General features: G+C 39.4%; 1 protein-coding gene across 10 annotated transcripts in view; it reads right to left on the minus strand.

Annotated features, from left to right (window-relative positions):
- The window catches only part of N4BP2 (NEDD4 binding protein 2), a 97,872-nt gene that overhangs the window by 13,223 nt on the left and 61,580 nt on the right, over positions 1-23,069 (minus strand). For 8 of the 10 annotated variants that reach the window (XR_004182804.1, XM_031664642.1, XM_031664647.1 and 5 more), the window contains 7 exons: positions 20,406-22,783; positions 19,502-19,587; positions 18,496-18,541; positions 16,398-16,594; positions 10,178-10,296; positions 5,369-5,507; positions 1,219-1,407 (listed from right to left, as the gene is read on the minus strand). Coding sequence is in view for 8 of the 10 variants with exons in the window: in XM_031664642.1 (XP_031520502.1) it covers positions 1,219-1,407; positions 5,369-5,507; positions 10,178-10,296; positions 16,398-16,594; positions 18,496-18,541; positions 19,502-19,587; positions 20,406-22,783 (3,154 nt within the window). In the remaining 2 variants the exon portion in view is untranslated. Of the gene's footprint in view, positions 1-1,218; positions 1,408-5,368; positions 5,508-10,177; positions 10,297-16,397; positions 16,595-18,495; positions 18,542-19,501; positions 19,588-20,405; positions 22,784-23,069 lie in introns of those variants that run through there. The other 2 variants (XM_031664646.1, XR_004182805.1) reach the window with 2 other exon arrangements.

A 23,069-nucleotide genomic window follows, 5' to 3' on the forward strand; every position in this document is an offset into this window, starting at 1 on the left:
CAGAAGCTATCCCCCAAGGACTACTGTTAGGGTTCGCAGGCCTATAGCAGTCTGATACTCTTCTCTGCTCAATCACAAAGAAGTAACCCATATGGAAACGCAAACATAAAAAGTTAAGCAGATTCCTGGCTGGAAGTGGTACCTTGCACTTGTAATCCCAGCACTTTGAGAGGCTGAGATGGGAGGATTGCTTGAGCTCAGGAGTTCGCAACCAGGCTGGACAACATGGTAAGACCCCATACAAAAATTAGCTGGGCATGGTGGCGCGTGCCTGTAGTCCCAGCTATTTGGGAGGCTGACATAGGAGGACCACCTGAGCCCAGGAGGGCAAGGCTACAGTGAGCCGAGATTGCATCACTATACTCCAAAACTGGGCAACAAAGCAAGACCTTACAAAAAAGAAAGAAAGAAAAGAAAGGAAAGGTGAGGGGAGGGGAGGGGAGGAAAAGAAAAGAAAAGCAGGTTCCTTATAAATACCATGTTAAATGAGCCCAAGTAGAAATTTTACTTCCCTGGCCAGGCACAGTGGCTCAAGCCTGTAATCCCAGCACTTTGGGAGGCCAAGACGGGCGGATCACGAGGTCAGGAGATCGAGACCATCCTGGCTAACACGGTGAAATCCCGTCTCTACTAAAAAATACAAAAAACTAGCAGGGTGAGGTGGCGGGCACCTGTAGTCCCAGCTACTCGGGAGGCTGAGGCAGGAGAATGGCGTAAACCCGGGAGGCGGAGGCTGCAGTGAGCTGAGATCCGGCCACTGCACTCCAGCCTGGGCGACAGAGCGAGACTCCATCTCACAAAAAAAAAAAGAAAAGAAATTTTACTTCCCTAAAAAATTTAATGTTATTTTTCTACTATGAAAGTGATATATTACTAAAAATTCAAACATCATAGAAGGCACAAAATCCCTTTAATCTCATTGAGATGGCCAATATTAATATTCTGCTGCCAGAAATAGGGACTGTCAGAACAAACCGTAATTCACATAAGCAGTAAATGCAAAACAACCACAGAAACTGAGCATTTCAAATGCTCAAAACAGCAGATGAAATTCTCAGAACCATACATTTCTTAGGATACCTTATTTATGTCACTTATACAACTACTACGTTCCTCAGAATAACTTAATCTAGTCACAATACGGGTGTTATCTGCTTCAAGATTATTTAGTTATTATAACTAACAAACAAAAAATATATAATCATTTTTCCACTTTACCCGCTGGGCATAAAAGGTGGCGACATTTTTCTTCCCTATCCGATATGCTTCTTTGGCCTTGCTGTAGCACTCCATCCTCTTCTGCTGGTGAAGGAAAGCCTCTGCTCTGTAGTCATCATAGTCTGGGTACTCAAAGTCCTGGAAAGACAGTTCGCTTGGTGTTTCTTCAGTCTCTTTTAATTTCTTTGGCTATAAGATATTAAACAATAAGTAACACACACAGAAAGTTTAAAAAAAAAAAACTCACGCTTTACACCTTCACAAAACTCATGTGAAAACTGGGCTCTCGTATATTTTCATCTCTCCCCTCAGGAAACAGATTCTCCCTGGTGTCTACCTTATAAGTCAGGCATTTTATAGACTATCATTAACTTTTTTATGCCATTAAGGTTACCCTTTCTTTAACCACTCTTAGGAGATGTTGAAGAGTTCTCTAAAATTATCAAAATACAATTAGGGATATTAAACTCTGAGTTGGAAGAGGCAAGTCCGGTCTCAAAATGGAGGTAAAGCCACCATCCGGTCGCCCCCAGCCCAACTCCAGCCATCGCCACCAGCGCCAGGGAGAGGAGGATCATGACTCAAAGGAACCAAAGCAATAGAAAAAATTGTTCACTGGTGGTCTGAGTTTTGAAACTAAAGATGATAATTTAAGAGAATAAGTGCAAAAATAATTCCCAGAATAACTTAAAGTTTACATTTTGGCCAACATTTACATAACTCACAAAAACTCTCTTTCTGATTACATTTCCAATCATCTCCCACTTTGAGCAAGCATACCTTCTTATCACCCCCTAATACCATAATGACTCACAGTGCCTTGCATATTATCAGGAGGGAGAAGTAACTTCACTGCCAATTTGGCCCATAAGGTCTCATAATCATGTTGTGTACACTCTCTGCATTTTATAATATATTGCATCTATCTATCCATGACAGCGGCATATTTTCCAGTTGGGCAAAGGCATCGGTGGTAGCACTAACAGATCAAATGAAAATCAAAATTACCTAAGTCCTAAATACCAACTGACTGACAATGAAACATTCAAAGAAAAAAGGGAGCATATAATTTACCCCTGAGGGGTTTTATTAATAAGAATTGCAGGATGATAAGGTTCTGTAAAATAAAATAAAATTTAAAAATAAGGCTGGGCGTGGTGGCTCACACCTGTAATCCCAGCACTTTGGGAGGCCGAGGTGGATCACTTGAGCCCAGAAGTTCGAGATCAGCTTAGGCAACCAAAACCCCACCTCTACAAAAAATACAAAAATTAGCCAGGTGTGGTGGTTCGTGCCTGTAGTCCCAGCTACTCAGGAGGGGGAGATGGGAGGATCACTTGAGATGTGATCCTGCCACTGCACTCCAGCCTGAGTGACATAGCAAGACTCTTGTCTCAAAGAAAAAAAAAAAGAAAAAAATTCTGTTAAAAAAAAAAAAAAGCCTAATGCTAGGCCAGGCGTGGGGGCTCACGCATGTAATCCCACCACTTTGGGAAGCCGAGGCAGGTGGATCATGAGGTCAGGAGTTCAAGACCAGCCTGGCCAAGATGGTAAAACCCCATCTCTACTAAAAATACAAAAAATTAGCTGAGCGCGGTGGCAGGCACCTGTAATCCCAGCTACTCAGGAGGCTGAGGCAGGAGAATCGCTTGAACTCAGAGGGCAGAGGTTGCAGTGAGCTGAGATCACACCATTGCACTCTAGCCTGGGCAACAGAGTGAGACTCTGACTCAAAAAAAAAAAAAGCCTAATGCTGATACAAAATTAATACAAAAAACACAACTGCATGTCTATGTACTTGTAATAAACAATCCAAAAATAAAATTAATGAATAATTCCAGGCCAGGTGCGGTGGCTCAAGCCTGTAATCCTAGCACTTTGGGAGGCTGAGGTGGGCGGATTGCTTGAGCCCAGGAGTTGAACCCAGTCTGGGCAACATAGCGAGACCCTCATCTCTTTTTAATTTAAAAGTAATATCAAAAAATAAAGTAAATTTTTAAAAAGGGCGTAATTCCAGACCAGAAAGAAAACAAACAAAAGAAATAATTCCATTTACATTTATAATAGCATGAAAAAGAATAAAATACTGTATTTAGAAATAAATTTAACAAAAGATGTGCAAAATTTATACTCTGAAAACTATAACACATTGTTGAAGGAAATTAAAGAAGACCTAAATAAACTGAAAGATACTCCATTTCATGAGTTGAAAGATTTAATATTGTTAATTGGCAATACTCCTCAAATTCGTCTACATATTCAACACAAACCCCATCTAAATTCTAGCTGGCTTCTGTGCAGAAATTCACAAACTAATCCTAAAATTCACATGGAAATCCAAGGGCACCAGAATAGCCAAAATCTCTTAGAAAAAAAAAAAAAAAGAACATAGTTGGAAGACTCACACTTCCCAATTTTAAAACTTACTAGAAAGCCACAGTAATCAAGAAGCCACAGTAATCAAGATAAGTGGTACTGGCAATAGGATAGACATACAGATCAATGGAATAGAATTAGGAGTACAACAATAAATCCTTACAATTATGGTGAATTCATTTTCAACAAAAGTGCCAAGAAAATTCAATGGGAAAAGAACAGTCTTTGCAACAAATGGTACAAAACAACTGGATATCCACATGCGAAAGAATCAACTTGAACTTCTGTCTCACTACATATACAAAAATTAACTCAAAATGGATTAAAGATCTAAATGAAAGGCCTGAAACTATGACTCCTAGAGAAAATACAGGAGGAAAGTTCATAAGATTGGATTTGGCAATGAAGCACAGGCAACATAGCAAAAGTAGACAAACTAGATTACATCAAATTTAAAAGACTTCAGTGTCACAACAGAAACAACAGAGTGAAAAAGCAACCTATGGACAGGACAGAATATCTGCAAATCACATGTCTGATTGGGGACTTGTATCTAGAATATATAAAGAACACTTACAACTCAACAATAAAGACAAATAACCCAATTTAAAAATAGGCAAAGGATATGAACAGACATTCCTCCAAAGGTATACAAATGACCAATAGCACATAAAAAGATGCTCAACATCAACAGTCATCAAGGAAATGCAAATCAAAACCACAATAAGATACCACTTCTGTATTAACCATGGCATTTTTGCAGCCTTCGAGACACTAGAGAGGCTGCTCCCTCTGCCCCCTCATCTCCATCCACTCTCACAACCTCCTCAGGTTTAGCTAATTCCTAGAGATAACAAACACCTGTCTGGGAGCATGCCTTTCATTTGCAAACCAACCAATCCGGAATCTATGCCTCCAACTTCCTCCTTTAATGGGGTTCTCCCACTCCGGGCACTATCCACCTGCCCCAAGTACCAGACAACCAGGGGAAGTCCCTATGCCCCAGAGCCTACTGAAATTATTTAAACTAGCCAATCCTAAACCTGCTTACCCTACCTTACCGATTCCTTCCCATAGAAACCAAAATACAGGCTTTTGCCCACATTTCCCCCTACTCCTTCTGCCTCCTGACCAATCCTGTTGGCTCCCCATGTGGCCTTGGGTAGCAATCCATACCTCCTTTTTCCAGAACTCTGAGTATGATAAACTTCCTTTCTGACACTTCCATGTCTCCATGTCTTACCACATCTGATTAAACCAAATCCTGGGTATTCTTAAAACAAATCCTGGGTATTCCCACTCACTACAATGGTTATAATAAAAAAGACAGGTGTTAAATAATAATACGTGTCAGTGAGGATGTGGAGAAATTGTAACCCTCATACAACTCTAGTGGAAATATAAAATGGAGGAGCCACTTAGGGAAAAAATTTGGCACTTTCCCAAAAGGCTAAATATTTCTGCCCACATGTTTATATTCAAGACCCATCATATTACTGCTATTCAATTAAACCTCATACTCTACTGTGTCAGAGTATACAGAAGTTGCAGAAATTCAAGTGCCTGTTTTTCATGCACACGAAGAAAAGCATCAGCTATAAATTCATTATTTTGAGTGCACAGATATTATAAGCCAAATATGCCACTGGTGGTTAAATTTCCAGTCTAGTCAAAATGGTGAGAAATAATCATTAAATTATTATACTCAATGAACCAATTACATTTTTATATGCAATTATCTACCCTTATAGAAAAAAAATTAGTAACTCCATACCTTTTTCTCTTTAGACTTCTGGCCAGTATGAGATGTGATATTCTCATTTTGGTGAACAAACTCTTGGGCTACAACTGTTTTTACAGGGTCCCCTTCAAGAACACAGTTAAGAAATTGCACTGTGTGTTCTAATGAATAGCTGTAGAAACATAATGTCAATAAATGAAAATAAGTTATGTGAAGACATTAACACAAGCAATCTTCAAACGTCTTACAAGAATATGAAAAACTGGCTTACTTTTAAGTTTTCAACCTTGAAATTAAATGCTCATGGTATATCTCAAAAAAAAAATCAAGAATAATCAGAAGGAAACTATCAAGCAGTAGGTTCTCAAAAGCTAATTTTCAAAAAACGAATGCCAAAAGATAGTACGTTGGTAATTCAGCCGGGTGTGGTAGCTCACGCCTGTAATCCCAGCACTTTGGGAGGCCAAGGCGGGTGGATCACTTGAGGTCAGGAGTTCTAGACTAGCCTGGCCAACATGGCGAAACACCATCTCTACAAAAAATACAAAAATTAGCCGGGTGTGGTGACATGCACCTGTAATCTTGGGAGGCTGAGAGGCACAAGAATCGCTTGAAGCCAGAAGGCAGAGGTTGCAGTGAGCTGAGATCGTGCTACTGCACTCCAGCCTGGGCAACAGAAAGAGACTTCATCTCAAAAAAAAAAAAAAAAATAGATAATTCAATTTCTAATCCTTTGTTCCAGGCAGATTAACCACAACAAATCTTTCTTTCATTTTATCACCTATTTTTTTTTTTTTCCGAGACAGAGTCTCGCTCTGTCACCCAGGCTGGAGTGCAGTGGTGTGATCTCAGCTCACTGCAAGCTCTGCCTCCCGGGTTCACGTCATTCTCTTGCCTCAGCGTTCCGAGTAGCTGGGACCACAGGCGCCCACCACCACACCCGGCTAATTTTTTGTATTTTTAGTACAGATGGGGTTTCACCATGTTAGGCAGGATGATCTCGATCTCCTGACCTCGTGATTCGCCCACCTTGGCCTCCCAAAGTGCTGGGATTACAGGCGTGAGGCACCATGCACGGCCTTATCACCTATTCTTAAATCCTTTGTTGGATTCACACTTGGTTTCCTTCAAACATCAAACACAGACAATAGACCTTTAAGCTGACATTTGTATTGTGTCAAATTCTAAGTTTACTTTTACCACGGGATTTTAGTCAAATTCTAAGCAGGGATACAGAAAAGAAAAAGTAAAGCACTACCCTACCTCTCATCCCTGCATTACTCAGTCATATCTTGAGGGTGATACTATATTATCTGTAGAATGAAATTCTACAAATCGACAAATGTCTGATACACTCACGTTCCAATATCTAAAGAAAATCATTCAAAAAAATTATATGCTTCTCAGTATTTCACAACATTTTAGTGTGCTGCTCAGTATTTCACACTATTTACGTCTCTCACCTCTTCCACTGGCCAGATACTGAGGAACTGACCACATACGAGTATTTTTTGAAGTTTGGTTAACTAGGCCAGGCTCACGCCTGTAATTGCAGCACTTTGGGAGGCCAAGGCAGGTGGATCACCTGAGGTCAGGAGTTCGAGATGAGCCTGGCCAACATGGTGAAACCCTGTCTCTACTAAAAATACAAAAAAAAATTACATGGTGTCGGGCACCTGTAATCCCAACTACTTGGGAGGCTGAGGCAGGAGAAATGCCTGAACCCAGGAGGCAGAGGTTGCAGGGAGCCGAGATGGTGCCACTGCCCACTCCAGCCTGAACAACAAGAGCAAAACTCTGTCAGAAAAAAAGAAAGAAAGAGAGAGAGAGAGGGAGAGAGGGAGGGAACGGGGAAGGGAGAGAGGGAGGGAACGGGAAAGGGAGGGAGGGAGGAAGGAAGGAAGGAAGGAAGGAAGGAATTCGGTAAACTAATTATCCAAAATAATGTGATGTTTTGCTATTCTTCAATTTATTAAAGACAACCCTTGAAGGGAAGCCATGTGCAACTACCAGTTCCACTTCCCCTCTCATCTTGTTGCCTCAGACATGCTCAACACAAAGGATATCAGTATCTAGGGGCTGGATGCTATCAACAATTATCCACATCCTTTCTAGGCCTTAAAATCACCCACCTGCTGGAAGTCAGTCTCCAGCCCTGACGCTGTTTGACGCAAACAGCCCTAGAAGATTACACCTCAAGCACATACTGTAGTAACTGAGCCTACGTACCCTTCTTACCAGGATGAAGTTGAACCTACTGCTAGCTGAGAGAATCAGCCAGTCTTTGGCAGACAAATAGAGGCAATCAGCCACCTAACATGAGGGGCCCGGCTGACCAATCACTGGCTATCCCCAGAAAGGACACACCCAGCCCCCTCCTTTGCCTGGGGAAGCACAACTCTGAGCTATTTCACCTCAGGCCTCTTGCCCTAGGTACTCATAGAACAGGAATGGCCATAAGCTAGCATCACCCTCCGGCATCTGGGACATTTTAACACAAAACTTTCAGAAAACAGCAAGTTAGGTAGCAAAAATAAGAAAGAAAATTAGGGATTGGAATACTACCTTTAAAGATTTGATTTAGGTGACATATTTAGAACTCTGCACACTCAGCAGAGAATAAATATTCTTAAGTACAGACTGCACTGGGCACAGTGGTTCACACCTGTAATCCCAGAACTTTGGGAGGCCAAGCGGGGAGAATCCCTTGAGCTCAGGAGTTCAAGACCAGCCTGGGCAACATGGTGAAACTCCATCTCTACAAAAAATATACAAAAACTAGCCAGGTGTGGTGGCACGTGCCTGTAGTCCCAGCTACTTGGGAGGCAGAGGTGGGAGGATCACTTGAACTCAGGAGGTCAAGGATGTAATGAGCCAAGATCGTGCTACTATACTCCAGCCTCGGCAACAGCAAGACCCTGTCTCACACAAACACACACACACAAAAAAGTATACGTTGACTACTCCTCATCCGAAACACTTGGGATCAGAAGTGGCTGAGATTTCAAATTTTTCCAAATTTTGGAATATCTGTATATACATAATGAGGTATCTTGGGAATGGGGTCCAAGTCTAAACATAAAATTCACTCATGTTTTTATATGCCTTAATAATTGGCCGGGTGAGGTGGCTCACACCTGTAATCCCAGCACTCTGGGAGGCGAAGGTGGGTGGATCACCTGAGGTCAAGAATTCGAGACCAGCCTGGCCAACACGGTGAAACCCTGTCTCTACTAAAAATACAAAAATTAGCCGGGCATAGTGGCACACGCCTGTAATCCCTGCTACTCAGCAGGCTGAGGCAGGAGAATCACTTGAACCCGGGAGGTGGAGGCTGCAGTGAGCTGCGATGGCACCACTGCACTCCAGCCTGGGAGACAAAGTGAGACTGTCTCAAAAAAAAAAAAGAAAGAAATTCCAGGGTAAATAGAAATTCAAACTAAAATCTGATTTAGAAAATAATGAAAATTAAAATATATATCAAAATCAGAACAACATATAGAGAAAAATTCATACCTTAAATGTATGTTATTAAAGACTGAAAGGAAATAAACTAACCAGAGTTGAAAATATACTAACAAATTTTAAGAGAAAGATATCAGTAAAAATAAATGACGAGAGAGCATAAAATAGACTTTGACCAATAAACCAAGATTCTCTCTCTGAGAAGGTACAAGCCCAGAACCTTCAAGGTACTAAGTTCTTTAAACTTTCCATAGCAGAGAGAAAAATGGCGGTCTGCCAGTTTATTTTATTAAGGCTGACACCAAATAAAACACTGAAACCAAAATCTGACGAAAATAGCCCAGGAACAGAAAAAAAAAATCACAGACCAACGCCGTTTCATTACTATTGCAAAAATCCCAATGAATTAGTAAATCAATTCCTACCTGCATTAAAGGAAGAAAAAAAAAAAAAATCTGAAGGTAAAGTAGGTTTTATTCCAGAAATCCATTATTGTGATTGATATGAAATGTATTAATAAACTAAAGATCAAAATCTGTATTAGATTCTCAAAAGATTCTCAAAAAGTATCTATTTAAAACAAGCTCTTGTGAAGAATTTACGAAAAATACAGGATCAAAAGTATACATTTTTCAAGCCACAGCATTCCTGATATACCAAACATAACACTACAATAATTAAAACAACGTGGTGGCAACTCAGGATCTAACAATGTATTTGGGAATGTAGTAAGTATTTGTATGTATTTGGGAATGTAGTAAGTATTACCGGTTATGTTTTATATAAGTGGGGGGACAAAGATGACCCATTCATTTGGTTAGTCATTTGGAAAAACAAGTTAAATCTCTAGCTCATTTATAAATCTCTACCTCATACCACACACATAAAAAGGTAGACATTTAAAATAATAAAGAAAAATTTTTATAATACTGGGACATAACAGACTCCCTAAATAAAACATAAAACTCAGAAACAATAAAGGCAAAGATTTTCTGTCCTGCAACCAATCTCCCATAGATACTGAAGGACAACTGTATTTTGAGACACAGAGAAAGAGACCATGTTTATATAACTTACATTACAGTATATTGTTATAACTGTTCTATTTTATTGTTAGCTATAGTTGTTAAATTTTTACTGTGCCTAATTTATAAATCAATTCTTATTTACAGGAAAAAAACATAGTATATATAGGGTATATGTAGGGTTCAGTTATATTCATGGTTTCATGCATCCACTGTGGGTCTTGGAATAGTATCCACAGATTAGGAGAGACTACTGTAGACCTGTATTATTTTTGTTATCAGAAAAATAAACATGGCATATGCTTTCAGTGATATCAGAGTAGAAACTACAGACAATCCTTCTAGCACTCACTTGTGGTCCTTGAAAATGTCCACCAGAAAATTTTGGTTAATGGCTGGAAAGATCTTAAAGAGCTGCTTTTCCTTTAGTTTAGTGGCACAATCTTTTTCAAACATAAGGGTCTCCCTTTTCTAAAACAAAAACACAAAAATCATCTTCAAGATGAAATGCATAATACTAGAAACGCTCATCAAAGGCACAATTAACTTGTTGCTAAACTGCTGATGAAAAGCAATCACAGACTTTCTTTACTGATTAAAGGCTGAAATTAGTAATATGAGTACTCTTGCACTATTTATTTATATCCCATTTTTTGCCAAGTATTTGAAGTTGCTCAAAAATATACACACACACACACACACACACAATCCCACATATACATGTATGTGTGGGCATGTGTATGTAAATATATATATGCATACTGTCACACATGCATATCCAACACATTGAATCATTAAAAGGATGAAGATATAGAGGTATATATATACACACATACATAAACAGGATATAAATAAATGAAGTCAGAGAAAATAAAGATAAAATACAAGATAAGGCTAGTAGTATTAGATATCAATGCATGCCACAAAATCCTGTACAATTGCAAAAGGCAGGCCACAAATTTAGTTCTGAGACTCTTAATGGCCAAAGCAAAGGGGAAAACAAAGATTCTCAGTGTCCATAAAATAAAAACAAACCAGTTGCTCAGGAGAAATACAGATTTTTCTGGTACTGAGACCTGAGAGAAACTTCTCCCATGGGTCCTCATAAAAGTGACACTGTGTGATGCTGTGAACATCGTCCTCAAAACATATTTTCCTCAATGGGCAGAAACTACAGTGTACAAACAAGCTGTAAATTCAGATTAACAGAAAATCTTGGAATTCACAATTATTTTTTAAGTTTTTCACAAATATATTTACTCCAAAATAACTGTATAAGAATTATATTATTACTCACATTTCATATTTGGATCTGCTCTAAACTATCAGACCAAAAGAACTTTCCTAAAAATATGCTATTTTAATTCTAACCTAAGATGATAATAAATATTCTTAAAGTGGCAATTTGTCAACACTGTGATGTAACAAAATAATTTTGTTTGCTACAAAAATGCTGATGTCTGAAAAATAACTTCCTATACAATTTCAAAGGCAATAAAATGACTGAAAATTCCTAAATTTAAAAATTACAATAGCTGAGGTAGGAGGATTCTTTGAACCCAGGAGTTCAAGACCAACCTGACAACATAGCAAGACTCTATCTCTACATAAAATTGTTTTTTAAAAACTGGCCAGGTGTGATGGCAAGTCCCTATAGTCCCTGCTGAGGTGGGAAGATGGCTTGAGCCCAGGAGGTCAAGGCTACAGTGAGCTCGGATCAAGTCACTGCACTCCAGGCTGGACAACAGAGTGATACCCTGTATCAAAAATAAATAAATAAATAAATAAACAAATTAAAATAATCTGGGAAAAAGGTAGAATTGTTATTTGTTTTAAAGCTTAACCATACTTAGGCCATTTATAACACCAAACAGCAATAAAAGAGGAACCATAAGAGGTGACAATATGACAAGCAAAAAGGAGTGATAACGCTGAACATATAACAAGAGTGATGGAAACAAGCTACCTGAAGAATTTAAAATATTTCTGGCTGGGTGCGGTGGCTCATGCCTATAATCCTAACACTTTGGAAGGCCAAGGTGGGCAGATCGCTTGAGCCCAGGAGTTTGAGACCAGCCTGGGCAACATGGCAAAACCCCATCTATACTAAAAATACAAAAATAAGCCAGGCGTGGTGACGTGTGCTTCTGGTCCCAGCTACTTGAGGGGCTGAGGTGACAGGATTGCTTGAGCCCAGGAGATTGCGCCACTGCACACTCCAGCATGGGCAATAGAGTGAAACCCAGTCCCCCCCAAAAAAAATTCAAAATACTTCACATTTTACTTAAGATACGCATGTAATCTAAACTTACTAAAAAATTCAATAATCAGATTTTCTACCAATCTACCAGGTCATAGTTTCTAAACTATAAATTCTGAGGTTTCATCAATGAACTAAAACCTTGTAACCTTAATCATCTTAAAATTAATTATTCTATTCATATATTATGTGTAAAGTTTCTATTTTTTGCTTTAAAAAATATATACAAAGTATATTTCTCCTTTGGGGACAAAGAGTGAGGACAGCATCAGAAAATTATCTGGCTGGGTGCAGTGTCGTTTACACTTAATAATCCCAGCACTTTGAAAGGCCAAGGTAGAAGGGCTGCTTGAAGCCAGGAGTTCGAGACCAGCCTGGGCAACATTGCAAGACCTCATCTCTATTTGAGAAAAAAAGAAAGAAAAAAAAAAATTATCTTTCTGAGGCTCTATGTAAAGGTGGGTATCCTTGGGACAAAGCCAACCAGCTTCTATTATATTATCCAATCTACAGAAAAACAAGCAAAGGCCAGGTGTGGTAGCTCATACCTATAATCCCAGCACTTTGGAAGGCCGAGGCAGGTGAATTGCTTGAGCTCAGGAGTTTGAGACCAGCCTGGCCAACATGGTGAAACCCCATCTCTTCTAAAAATACAAAAATTAGCCAGGCATGGTGGCGGACACCTGTAATCTCTTCTACTTGGGAGGCTGAGGCAGGAGAATCGCTTGAACTTGGGAGGTGGAGATTGCAGTGAGCCGAGATTGTGCCACTGCACTCCAACCTGAGCAACACAGCGAGACTCTGTCTCAAAACAAACAAACAACAACAACAAAAAAACTAGCAGAGCATCATGGCTCATACCTGTAGTCCCAGCTACTTGGGAGGCTAAGGTGGGAGGATGGCTTGAGCCCAAAAGGCAAAGTTGCAGTGAGCTGAGATGGTGCCACTGCACTCCAGCCTGTAACAGAGCCAGACTCTGTCTCAAAAAAAAAAAAAAAAAAAAAACAAGCAAAACTCACTGATAGCAAAAAAAAAAAAAGAGTAAGTTGTTAAGTCAAAAGATGCTCATTTGTTCACTATTACATCAAGATATTAAAGAGAGGTTAGAACTGTAAAGACAAGTTTCAATAGGGGAAAATGGCATTTCAACAGAAAGTATCATATCATTTAAGCCTAAGTGTTAGGCTTTCCTTATTCTTATTTTTTATTTTTTTAAGAAAATCCATTGCTGGCTGGGCGCCGTGGCTCACGCCTATAATCCCAACACTTTGGGAGGCCAAATCACTTAAGGTCAGGAGTTCAAGACCAGCCTGGCCAACATGGTATAACCCCGTCTCTACTAAAAATACAAAAATTAGCTGGGTGTGGTGGCACATGCCTGTAATCCCAGCTACTTGGGAAGCTCAGGCAGGAGAATTGCTCGAACCCAGGAGGTGGAGGTTGCAGTGTGCCAAGAACGCACCACTGCACTCCAGCCTAGGTGACAGAATGAGCTCAAAAAAAAAAAAGAGAAAATTCATTGCCTCAAAATAATACATATATTAATTGAAGAGGCTATTTGACAGGACACTAAAATTTTAAGATCTACTGAAGAGGTTATTTCTTGGATTGCATTAGGATACAAAGATGGAAATGGCAGCATATTTCTAATTTAATTAACCAAGATAAATTTAAAAAATAAATACGAAGGTATAGGAATCCCTATGCTTTAACTGGATGTATTACAGCCAAATATAAAGGTGCTCCTTTGTGCAGTCAAACAAATAAGAAAGTGTTAAAATGTTTTTTTTTTTTTTGAGACGGAGTCTCGCTTTGTCACCCAGGCTGGAGTGCAGTGGCATGATCTCGGCTCACTGCAAGCTCTGCCTCCCGGGTTCATGCTATTCTCCTGCCTCAGCCTCCCGAGTAGCTGGGACTACAGGCGCCCACCATCACGCTCGGCTAATTTTTTGTATTTCTTTTAGTAGAGACGGGGTTTCACTGGGTTAGCCAGGATGGTCTCGATCTCCTGACCTCGTGATCCGCATGTCTCGGCCTCCCAAAGTGCTGGGATTACAGGCTTGAGCCACCGTGCCCGGCCCTAAAATGTTTTAAGAACACCATCTAAGAATTATTTGTTTCCCTTGAGAATTAGACTAAATAACCTCTAGGATGTTTTCCCTTTTGACCTGGAATTCTTTAATACTAATTTTCAGAATTCCAGAAAAGAGTAGAAGAAATCCAAATGAAATCAACTGCACGTATGGCTTCATATATTTAGATATTTTGAAATAAAGACCAAAACTAAAATTCAAAGTAAAGTGAAGGTTCTGTTTGAAAAGGAAGAGTAATTTTTTTATTCAAACTCATAAGTTTCTAAAATTTTTCTCTAAAAAATTTTGTTTCGCCCAGGCGTGGTGGCTCACACCAGTAATCCCAGCACTCTGGGAGGCCAAGGCTGGTGGATCACAAGGTCAGGAGATTGAGATCAGCCAGGCTAACACAGTGAAACCCCGTCTCTACTAAAAAATACACAAAATTAGCCAGGCATGGCGGTGGGCACCTATAGTTCCAGCTACTCAGGAGGCTGAGGCAGTAGAATGGTGTGAACCCGGGAGGCAGAGCTTGCAGTGAGCTGAGGTCACGCCACTGCACTCCAGCCTGGGCAACAGAGCAAGACTCCATCTCAAAAACAAAAAAAAATTTGTTTCAAAGATAGACATCTTTAATAGTAAGACAGACATTTCTTATTACTAATATAAATAATTATCTTTAAATAAGATTTCTTTCATGTTTTTATAGAAATAAAAAAATAGAGGTAAATATTAAAAGCTGAAAAAGATGCAGCTGGCCGGGCGCGGTGGCTCAAGCCTGTAATCCTAGCACTTTGGGAGGCCGAGGCGGGCGGATCACGAGGTCAGGAGATCGAGACCATCCTGGCTAACATGGTGAAACCCCGTCTCTACTAAAAATACAAAAAACGAGCCGGGCGTGGTGGCGGGCGCCTGTAGTCCCAGCTACTCGGAGGCTGAGGCAGGAGAATGGCGTGAACCTGAGAGGCGGAGCTTGCAGTGAGCCGAGATCGCGCCACTGCACTCCAGCCTGGGTGACACAGCGCGAGACTGTCTCAAAAAAAAAAAAAAAAAAAAAAAAGATGCAGCTGACTGGGCATGGTGGCTCATGTCAGTAATCCCAGCACGTTGGGAAGCTGAGGCAGGAGGGTCACTTGAGCCCAGGAGTGCAAGATCAGCTTGGGCAACATGGCAAGACCCCCTCTCTACAAAAAATAAAATTAGCCAGGCATCATGGCACGTGCCTGTGGTCCCACCTACTTGGGAGGCTAAAACAGGGGGCTCACTTAAACCCAGGAGGTTGAGGCTGCAGTGAGCCTTACTGTACCACTGCACTCCAGCCTGGGCAACAGAGCAAGACTCCGTTTCAAACAAATAAAATTAAAAAAAGAAAAAAAGACAGAGCCAGTTAGACACAGTGACTCATGCCTTTAATTCCAGCATTTTGGGAGGGCAAGGCAGGTGAATCACTGAGCCCAGAACTCAAGACCAACCAGGGCAACGTGGCAAAACTGTCTCTATAATAAATTCAAAAATTAGCGGGCATGGTGGCTCATGTATGTAATCCCTGCACTTTGGGAGGTTGAGGCAGGTAGATCACTTGAGGTCAGGAGTTCGAGACCAGCCTGGCCAACATGGTAAAACCCCGTCTCTACTAAAATTACTAAAAATTAACCAGGCACACACCTGTAGTCCCTGCTATTTGGGAGGCTGAGGCAGGAGAATCGCTTGAACCTGAAAGATGGAGGTTGCAGTGAGCCAAGATTGCACCACCGTACTCCAACCTGTGCAACAGAGTGAAACTCCATCTCAAAAACAAACAAACAAACAAAAAAAAACCCAGGCATGGCAGTCCCTGTTACTCAGGAGGCTGAGGTGGGAGGATTGCCTGAGCCCTGGAGGTCAAGGCTTCCATGTGCTGTGATCACACCACTGTACTCTAGTGTGGGCAACAGAGCCAAGACCACGTCTCCAAAAAAAAAAAAAAAAAAAAAAGAAAGATGCAGCTCAATCACCTATAAAATTAAATCTAAAACAACACAAACATAACATGGATGGCTCATAGCTGAGTATCAACTAATTTCCCTGAAGCAAAAACCTCCAGCTTCAAATTATACTTAAAATATTTTTCAATTTTAACATTAAATTCAATCAGGTTAAATATGGATTCCAGACTAGAAAATACTTTGAAAATCACAAAGTAAACATACACAATAAACCAGAATCAGAGACAGTAGCTTAATATTTATATTAATTCATACCAAATTATGTTTTTCCTGTAAAGCAATTTCTTCTGACATTATTTCTCTGAGTGATACTTTTTTAGTTTGAGTATTCCAATGATCCAATAAAGGTAGCATTTCGGACGCTGCTAAGGTCTTCAGTAATTTTTTGCCTGTTCTCTGAGATGATTTTTGTTCAGGATTATCAAGCCCAGTATGTCCAACCAAGGAAGGATCTACAAAGTAGTATAAATACTGTCATACTCTCAACAATAAATGTATAAATTAAACATTATTCACTCTGTTACATTTACCTCAGAAACCAAGGGAACAACAGCTTTTTAATTTTCAGTTTGTAAATATAACACAACTCTGAAATTGTAAAATACATCTTCACATCATTGCAAGTAAGAAATGGTATGTGTTAATGTAGCAATATTTTAAAAGAGTAATGATCTGTGTATAATTTTTTTTTTTTTTTGAGACAGAGTCTTGCTCTGTCACCCAGGCTGGAGTGCACTGGCGCGATCTCGGCTCACTGCAACCTCCGCCTCCTGGGTTCAAGCAATTCTCCTGCTTTAGCCTCCCAAGTAGCTGGGATTACAGGCGCCCGCCACCACGCCCAATTTTTGTATTTTTAGTAGAGACGGGGTCTCACCATGTTGGCCAGGATGGCCTCGAACTCGTGACCTCAGGTGATCCGCCTGCCTTGGCCTCCCAAAGTGCTGGGATTACAGGTGTGAGCCACCGCACCCGGCCAGTCTGTGTATAATTTTAAACTGACTCAATGCTTCCTACTCTTTTTCATATCATATCAACCCAAAATATGCTGACATGTATACAGGACACTGATAAATAGAGGAAGTTATAGCCAGCTGGAAGTGAGCAACCATAACAGCTATAGTCAGCTCTGCCCACCCATTCTAAGGACCAAGAAGATTGATTATTTTGGCAAACCTGTAACTCACTGAAGGCACACAATAAAGACTGGGCAAATGATATTCAAAATAAGGAACTGAACATTCTATAAAGCTCACAATAACAGAATTTAATGTGTAACATTTCAACTTCTCAGAGGAATATCAACACATTCTGATATATTCCTCTGCTGTCCTGGGGAGTGAAGAAACAACAGACACTGGCATTTGCACACCATCGTTTGGGCACCTCTATCCCTACATCAGCTGTAGCTCTTGAGGTTATGACATGAGCACAGGTCTGGACCAAAGTGGATCCTAAGAATCTTCAAGGTGGAACTCCTTGCCTTGGTCCCAGTGTGGAGTGGACAACAGAGGCATATGGAGGAACTCATGCACAAAAGGAGGATGCTTAATAACAGGTCTGCCACCCTGCAACAGTCACTGAAGACAACACTATCTAAGAGAAGTCATCTGGAATCAAATATTTTCAAGTTGGCAGGATGTACCAAAAAAGCAGGCTGCGTTTTGTGATCTAACAATACTGACATCAATAAAAACTTTGAATAACCTAGTAATATTTCAATGATGTTCTTGATCAAACACATGAACACTTTATTGCTATCAAACCAAAAGTTTTCTTTCATGGAGAGCAAAACCTCAACAGGAAATACTTTGAGAGCATACCCTAGGTGTTCCACAGCACTCATGAAAGTTCAATATATATTATAGGGGCTTTTTTCCCTTTTAAGTTCTATTTCATATAAATAAAGTATTAAATATTTTTAAAGAACTGGCTGGGCGTGGTGGCTCATGCCTGTAACCCCAGCACTTTGGGAGGCCAAGGCGGGTGGATCACCTGCGGTCAGGAGTTCGAGACCAGCCTGACCAATATGGTGAAACCCTGTCTCTACTAAAAATACAAAAGTTAGCCAGGCATGGTGGCGTGCACCTGTAGTCCCAGCTACTCGGGAGGTTGAGGCAGGAGAATTGCTTGAACCCAGGAGGCAGAGGTTGCAGTAAGGCAAGATGGCACCATTGCACTCTAGCCTGGGCGACAGAGCAAGACTCCGTCCCTAAATAAATAAATAAAACTTTTATTTGCAAATCAAAATTTGTGAGTACTGTATTTTGTGGAAGTAATTTAGAATGAGTTAAAATTCAAACACACACACCAAGTTTCAACATTAAGACATTAGAAATAAAAATATGTGCTTTACCCTGCATAAACTTGCCACAAGACACCTCTTCTTGTCTTTGTCGCTCCTAAACACAAAAGCCAGGCAAGAGATTGGCAAACAAGGAGTGCATTAGTAAACAAGGACACAAGGTTATATTATTTTTCTCTAGAAATCATTTCTCCTTGTATAACTGTAAACGATCCTTACTAAATCTAAGTAAAACAATAAAGTTAGATAATAAAAATTATGAAGCATGACTACAGCTACATATTTTTCCACTTACAGAATGGTAAAAATACTGCCCTTTTTTTCAAAAAAATTCTCGTTATGGAGAATGGTCTGAAAAAAAAATTTTTAATAAACTAAAAACTGTCTTTGAAATTTAACCAATCAGCATTGAAGTCTTTAATTCCGGGAGTGAAAAACTCACCGTTTGTAACTTTTTTTTCTTGGAAAAAAAACAGGACAGTCACAGTGGCTCATGCCTATAATCCCAACACTTTGGGAGGCCAAGTCAGGAGGATCACTTAAAGCCAGGAATTCAAAACCAACCTGGGCAACATAGTGAGACCTCGCCTCTATTAAAAAAAAAAAAAAATTACCTAGGTGTGGTGGCAGGCACCTGTTTAGTCCCACCTACTCTGGAGACTAAGGCAGGAGGATTGTGTGCCCAGTAGTTCAAGGCTGCAGTGAGCTATGACTGTGCCACTGCACTCAACCAGGGCAACAAGAGTTAGACACTGTCTCTAAAATAGAAAAAAGAAAAAAAAAAATCAACAATCACAATGAGCTCCATCGCTAATTATATAACTTGGGGCTGTCTGGAAATATTTAAACTAGTGAAAAGAAAGAAAGAAAGAAAAAAGACAGTAATCTGTTAAGTGGTACAAGTTCATTCTCTCTCAAAGTCAAAATTCAACAGAACTCATCTATCTCAAAGTCAAAACTCAACAGAACTCCTTCATATTATGTGGTAGATTTTATTGAAATTCAAGGGTTCAAAATGGACAAAAAAGGAGCTCTTTATAAAAAGAAGCCTACCAACCATTACAGATTCTTTCCATTTCTCATGAATCACTTTCGCCAGATTCAGATCTATATGAACCACACAATCTTCAACTGTTAGAGACCCTTGTGGGGGAAGGGGGAGGGAAGAAAATGTAATCATTAGTCATTATATATTTGCAGAAAACATACTAAACCACCTCATGCATTATAAAACTAACTTGTATTATTAATTCCTAACTTATGCTTCTATTTACTAAATCTCAGAGTATTTTTATTTATGTTATATGCTATGTTACTGTCTTCACACTTCTTGACTACTGCAGTTATACAAAGCTTCATAGTAAATCTATTTAAGTTATTCCTTTCCATGAGTCTAAATATGTTTACTTTATTCATTTCTGTTAATCAAGACTTTTCAATAAATATGCTCTAAAAAAATTAACCTTGTCTTAAATGTAACTGGAGTAGCACCAAAGGATTTTAAAAGGTTCATCCGTACAATCAGGTGTGAAGTAAATACCAGAGAAAACGTTCAAACTATGCATGGGATAAATACAAACTCCATATAAATATTCTCTATTTATTCCAATTATATTTCTTAAAGGTCTCCAGAAATGTGTCAAAAATAAGGCACTACGTGAAGTTAGACAACATAAAATTACTTTTGCATTTCAGTTAACATAGAAAATAATTTCACAATCAAAATAGAACTCTCTAGCCAGGTATGGTTGTACATTCCTATAATCCCAGCTATTCTGGAGGTTGAGGCGGGAGAATCACTTGAGCCTGGGAGGCGGAGGTTGCAGTGAGCTGAGACTGAGGCACTGCACTCTAGCCTGGGCAACAGAGCGAGACTCTGCCTCAGGGGAAAAAAAAAAAATAGAAGCCTCTATAGTCTAGTCACACAAAGACACACACATGGTCATTTACTTTTTCCTCACCTGAATCAATACCAACAGGACCAAATAATTCATTAAGTTGAAAAGCCAGTTCAGGCGGTAATGCCAATTCCAGACAGTCTATAGTCAGAGATTTGGCCATCGCTGGAGTGGGATTCAATATCTCGGTATTATCTTCCTCACTAACTCCAGCTGATAAACTACTTCCTGCCATTAGAATTTCCTCCATTTCCTTCTCATCTTCATTCATAAATTCTTCTGCATCTGGAAATTTCACATAATCCTTTGGAAATTTTTCATTTCTCTTTATTTCAAGAGAGTCAGCAAAATAAATTTCTTCATTGAATTCAAGATTTGAAGTACTAGATACAAAGTTAAAAATATCAGAAAAATGTGAAGGAGAATGTATGCTGTCTCCAGCCTCTGTGACTACTAGGTTTTTTTCTGTTTCACTCATATCTGTAGTAGTAGCTTTTGGAATACCTGGAAAGGACTGCTTACTGCTATATAAAAGTTCTGCCTGGCTGTTAGGAAGTACGTCGTCATTATTCTTTAGACTCACAGCAGCACTGAGAAGTATACTTGTCATTGATTCATGGTTTTCAGGAGTAGCAGCTCTCATTTCCGTCTGCTCTGAGTTTCCTCTTTCTGCATCACAAGCAGACTGTGAGTTAGCGTTACTAATACCAATCCCATGGCTAAACTCTGGCACAGGAGAATTAGAATTCTCTAAAGTTCCTCTTTGGCTAATAATTTCTTTCAAATTCAACCCCAGAGAAAAAGGCCCAATTTGTGATCCATCGCACGATTTTTGGAAATTCTCAAACTCTGTATCCTCACATAACTTAGTTTCAGAATCCAACAAAAGACTTGTGGCCCAAATAATATCTTTATTACACCTCTCATATAAGTCTTTCAGGGCTTCTAATGAAAAGGATCCAAACAGTTTACAAAGAATGTTAAGATTTTCAGATTCATCTGCACTGGTAAGCTCACTTTCTTCAACAAACGTGCTTTTATCATACATTACTCTATATGGAATTGCTTCTTGAACACCTGATTTTGTGTTAATACTGGAAACTTTCGGCTTAAATCCATCTAATCTTCCTGTTAATACTTTGATAGAATCTGAAATGCTAATTTTATTCTTTTCTATTTTCCATAAAAGAGCAAAATCCTGTGGTTCAGTCTGGGTACACATGCCCACTTCTTTTTCAGGGTCTCTCTTAGGCATATGCTCTTGACATTCAGCTAATGTTTCTGGTTCCACTGCTCCAGAAATAGTTGGTGCACTATTGGTAAAAGTAAGAGGCAATGATGTGTGTTGCCCATGACTCTTTGTACTTAGACAGGTCTGACTCTCACAGGTCATTTCACTGGGTAGCATTTCAGAACTTCCTAAATTGGAGCTACTCGATGTCTTTAGTTTTTGAGGGCTTGTGCCCCAACAGGCCTCATGTGCTGTAGATAATGATATTTCATTCATTTTGCCATTTGTTCCAATTTCTAGGTTGGGCTCACTGAAACCAGTCTTTGGCATTCTTGATCTGTGTTCCCTCTGAGCTAAAGAATCAGATGAAGGCCAGTCACCCACAATGTTGAATGAGTTTTTTTCAATATTTTTATAAGCATCATATTTATAGCTACTGAGTGGCTCTGAAGCATCATCACACTGTGACTTTCTGCCATCCTCTACACTTTCATGTGGAGATCCTCGTTGCTGGACACAATCTATATTCACAGATAAACTGTTAACTAATACTTTGTGTGACTGAGGGTAATTATACTTTTTGTCATTTTGTACAGATGAAGTTTTTTCCGTTTTTCTATTCCTTTTTGTCCTCTGACCAATAGTCTTATCAACTGGCCAGTCACCAACAAAATTTGACAGCTCATGTCTTGGGAACTTTTCCAAAGTTGATTTGCTTTTTTGTTTCCCAAAGGCTTTTTTCTTTACTGTTGCTCTTTCTTCCACTATTTCACCAGGTGAGGGTTTTTCATTTTGAAGTGGTTCGGTATTTGCAAGATCACAGTCTTCTTGATTATTTTCACTATAGCAAGTACTAGGTGATACTCTCTCCATAGAACTATCTGTGTCAGTTTTACTATACCCTTTTACAGCCACCATTTCTATTTGCTCTTCTTCACTTTTGTCTGTTACTTGTAGTTTGCTTTCAGAGTCAGAAAAATACATGTGTGGAGTTTCCAGAATTGAAGTACTTTGAATGCTAGGATTCATATCACTTATTTCTTTTCTTCTTTTGTTTAAATCTGCATTAGAGAGATATGTAACATTCTCGGGTAACACTGTTTCTTTGGTTACATCAAGATTCTTCTCTTCAATGAAATCTAGATGCTTCAAAGATGAAGACAAAACATTTTCTTCTTTTTCAGAGATAGTATCTTCATTGTCTCTTGGGCTGTAAGATTATTTTAAAGAGTATCATGAGAAAGTCTCTTAATGCTGCCATCAATACTATGATTTAAAGAAGCATTAATTGTCAGGGCACTTAACAGTTATTCTGAAAATTTTATAAATAAACTACATCAAAATTATAAAAGCTAATTTTGATCATAGTGATCTTTGATCACTATGAACACATTACTTTGTTGTAACCCCATTACCTAGCATGATGCTTGGCATATATGAAGCACTCAAACTTTTTTTTGAATTGAATAGTACATATGAGATTTTCAGTTTAGGTG

The sequence above is a fragment of the Papio anubis genome, chromosome 3 (genome assembly GCF_008728515.1).
Source record: "Papio anubis isolate 15944 chromosome 3, Panubis1.0, whole genome shotgun sequence".
NCBI classification, from domain to species: Eukaryota; Metazoa; Chordata; class Mammalia; order Primates; family Cercopithecidae; genus Papio; species Papio anubis.